The 3,906-nt window shown below is 52.5% G+C and overlaps 1 protein-coding gene across 1 annotated transcript in view; it reads right to left on the bottom strand.

Moving 5' to 3' along the window:
• The window catches only part of NUDT3 (nudix hydrolase 3), a 127,893-nt gene extending 125,615 nt beyond the window's left edge, over positions 1-2,278 (bottom strand). The window contains exon 1 of the mRNA XM_017522292.2: positions 1,535-2,278. Within this exon, the coding sequence (XP_017377781.1) occupies positions 1,535-1,633 (99 nt within the window). The 5' untranslated portion in view covers positions 1,634-2,278. The remainder of the gene's footprint in view (positions 1-1,534) is intronic.
• Between the last annotated feature and the right edge of the window lie 1,628 nt (positions 2,279-3,906).

The following is a 3,906-nucleotide window of genomic DNA, read 5'->3' as shown; positions in this document are numbered from 1 at the left end:
CTTGGCTCATTGCAGCCTCCACTTTCCAGGTTTCAGTGAATTCTCCTGCCTCAGCCTCCCGAGTAGCTGAGATTACAGGCATGAGCCACCAGGCCCTGCCAATTGTTTTGTATTTTCAGTAGAGACCGAGTTTCACCATGTTGACCAGGCTGGTTTCTAAGTCCTGATCTCAGATGATCTGACTGCCTCAGCCTCCCAACATGCTGGGATTACAGGCATGAGCCACCTTGCCCAGCCGGGCACTTTTACAATGTATAGTAGGATACAAAGCATACATTTCCAAATCTCCTTTCGTTCTGTTTTGCTGAAAGGGAGCACACATGGATTCCTTAACAGCACAATTCACTAATCTTCTTCAGGCAATAATTCGAACTCCCACTTCCTCCTAAATACCTCTGGACAGCATGGCAATCCTCTCTTTCACCACAGCTTCTTTTCATAACTAGTGGGCCAAGTTCCTTTCCCCATTTCGACACGATGCACTATACTGCGGCCCTGCCACCATAACCCACAGCTGAATGCCGGAATATAACACGCTGGATTCCACTGTCCTTCATTGTTTCCAGTTTAACTGCCATTTTACCACCATGCACACAGAGAAATGCATTCCCACAGGCATCTTATGAATTTCCAAAGCAGCTATTCTTTGTGGATTTACAAAACATGTGCTTCTCTGAATTCCCTTCATCACCACAGAAACGGCTCTGGGAAGTCGATATTTTTTTTTTTTAAGTACCCTACGTATTATAAAAAGAAACTGATTCTAAAACATTTATATTTTTCTCGCTAATTTAATCCTAAAGGTCTTCCCACGAGGCAGTGAAGGAACATCAGGGCAAAAATTTTAAATACCGCTTTTGGTCTTCCCAATTAATATGAAACATTTTCAGCACACAAAGATTATCAAATTAAATGTCTTTTCTTCTCAGTCTACACCATAAGAGCTACCCAGGGCACTGTAAAATAAACAGCTGGCTGTGGCTTATGCACAACGCCCTAAATCTTCCTGACACCCCCACCCCCACCCCTCGGCTTTGGGCTCAGAGACACATAATCCCTCAGCAAACCCCAAACCTGCCAATGAAGTGCACTATTTCTCTGCCACAAAGGCCAGCCCGCGCCTCGTGCACACCGGCCTCCGCACACATGTGCCTGGCTGACAAGCGCAGAGCTGCCCTTCCTGGATCAAAGCCGTTGGCCTGGACCGAAAGCTGCACTCTTCCCAGCCCACTGCCTTCTCCCGCGGCCGCTCTCCTCGGTGACCGGCGGCCAAACCGAAGCGCTCCGGCCACAGGCCGGCCACCCCCTCCGCCCGGCGTGTCCTGTGTGGCCGCTCTCAGACCCGCTTCCCCCCCCCGCCCCACCGTCCTTTTTTCTTCCCCCCGTTTTTCGCCTCAGGAAATTCAGTCGGAACTTCATTCTCCCCGAACCGAGCAGCTGGGGCACAGCCTCCTCCCGCGGCCGCGCCCCCCGCGCCTTCACCCGAAGCGGCCGGAGACCCGGCGACCCCGGCCCGTCCAGCCAGGCGCCTCACCTCCTCCTCGCTCTCGCTGCGGAAACACAGGCATGCGGCCCGCTTCTTGTAGCCGTCGCCGTCGTAGGTGCGGGTCTGGTTCGACTTGAGCTTCATCATCCTCCGGGCCCGGGTGGGGGTGCGGTGCGGGTCGCGGGAGCCGAGGGGTGGGGAGCCCGCTCAGGACGGCCGCGCACGCGCGCGCCCCCGGCTCAACCCAGGAAAGCAGGGAGGGGGAGCTTCTCCGCTACACGGCTCGGCCGCTGGCCCGCCGCGGCCGCCTCATTCCCCCCGGCCCAGATCCCGCGCCGCCGCTGCCACCGTCACGGTTGCAGTCTCCGCTGCCGCCAAGGCCGCCGCCCCCTCTGCCGCCGCCACCCCCGACGACGACCGCGCCGCCATGTTGGGCGCGCTGCGTCAGCGGCGTAAGGCCGCACCGGCCTGCGGGACGGCCGCGCGCTCGCAGCGCAGGCCGCGTTCGGGAATCGCGCCCACCCAGTCTGCGCGGCGGAAACCAGCGTCTGAAAAGAGAGGGCCGCAAGTCTCCAGGCGGCCACTACGCCGGCAGCGTAGGCGTAGAACTGGTGGGACGCGCGGAGGAAGCCCAGTAAGATAGGGGTACCGGCGCAAGACGCCTAGCGGCCGGGGCGGAGACCCTCCGGTGCAGCCTCGCCAGTTAGCGGATGAGGAAGTGGGGACTTGGCCAAGGTCACGCCGCGTCTTCGCGGCTTGGGATGAACCAAGGTCATGCCACCCTCCCCTGGGCACTGGGTCTGTATCGAAGGGGATGAGGGAGAATGTGTGGAAGAGAAAGTAGGATGCAGTTAAAGGCAACAGAAGTTGCAACCTGAGACACCTGGGATTTGGAACTGCACGGAAACAGGGCGTGGGAGGCGCGTGTACTTTGGGTTGATAGCCTGAACCTCCGGATGTCTTATGAGTTGGTGCATGTCGTCCATTACCAAGAACAAATATTTCTCCTGCAATTCTTCATTGATGCTAAAACTAAATGCTTCTTTTTTTTTTTTTTGAGACGGAGTCTCTCCGAGTCTGGAGTGCAATGGCTCAATGTTCGCTTACTGCAACCTCCGCCTCCTGGGTTCAAGCGATTATCTTGCCTCAGCCTCTTGAGTAGCTGGGATTACAGGCTCGTGCCACCACGTCAGGCTAATTTTTGTATTTTTACTAGAGGCGGGTTTTCACCGTGTTGGTCAGGCTGGTCTAGAACTGCTGACCTCGTGATCTGCCCCCCCTCAGGCTCCCAAAGTGCTGGGATTACAGGCGTAAGCCACCATGCCCGGCCTGCTTCCTCTTAAGGTAAACAAGAGGGACAGAAAGGAAGGCGCGCCTGTGCGCGCGCGCGCGCTCGTGTGTGTGTTTGTGTGTGTGTGTGTGTGTGTACACACATAATGTTAATTGTGAAACGTCGTTTCTGGCAATAAATGAGGAGTGTGTGTTGTGCATGTCAAACAGCTTCTCCAGGAAAAGATAGAAGCTCTCCAGAAAGGAAAACTGATACATGACATGTGAATGTTCTTAGCAGCCCAGAACTAACTTTATGCCATGCAGATGCCCTAAACATACGAAAAATTCTGTGCAGGATATGTCTGTGACTTGCTTATTAACCTTTTGGTTTTTAAATTTTTTTTATTTAATTTTTTGTTGAGATGGGGGGGATCTCATTTTGTTGTCCAAGCTGGTCCCGAACTCCTGGCCTCAAGCTATCCACCCTCAGCCTCCCAAAGCGCTGGGATTCCTGGTGTGACCAACTTATTACCCTTTACGAATTTGCTTGTATTTAGCATAGTCAAAAAAGATCTGGATTTGAAACCAAATATATCTTTTTTTTTTTTTTTTTTTGAGATGAGGTCTCACTATTTTGCCCAGGCTGGTCTTGAACTCCTGAGCTCAAGTAATCCGCCTGCCTGTCCTCCCAAAATGCTAAGATTACAAGCGTGAGTCACCATGCCCGGCCTTTTGCTATATATATTTTTAAACAGAGGTTGCTTTAGGACTTTCAGTATACATCTTAAATTTATCACAGTCTGTCTTCGAGTAATATTAGACTACCTCCCATATAGCATACTCCCCTCCCTGCCTGTGTGCTATTGCTGTCATGCCTTTCATTCCTCCATATGCTTTAAGCCTCATTATTAAGCTTACTCGAAATAGCCAATTATCTTTTAAAGAGACTTTTTAATGGGAGAAAATGTCCTTTATACCTATTCAGTGTGGACCATTTCTGGTGCCCTCTGTTTCTCTGCCTACATCTAGATTTCTGTTATCGTTTGCTTTCTGCTCAAAGGGCTTACTTGACCACTTCCTGCAGTGAAGGTCTGCTGCTGATGTATTTCTTTAGCTTTTGTGTGTCTCAAAAGGGCCCTCTTTTTTGC

Source organism: Cebus imitator, unplaced genomic scaffold, assembly GCF_001604975.1.
Source record: "Cebus imitator isolate Cc_AM_T3 unplaced genomic scaffold, Cebus_imitator-1.0 Scaffold24, whole genome shotgun sequence".
NCBI classification, from domain to species: domain Eukaryota; kingdom Metazoa; phylum Chordata; class Mammalia; order Primates; family Cebidae; genus Cebus; species Cebus imitator.
This window is presented reverse-complemented; position numbering and strand designations above follow the sequence as displayed.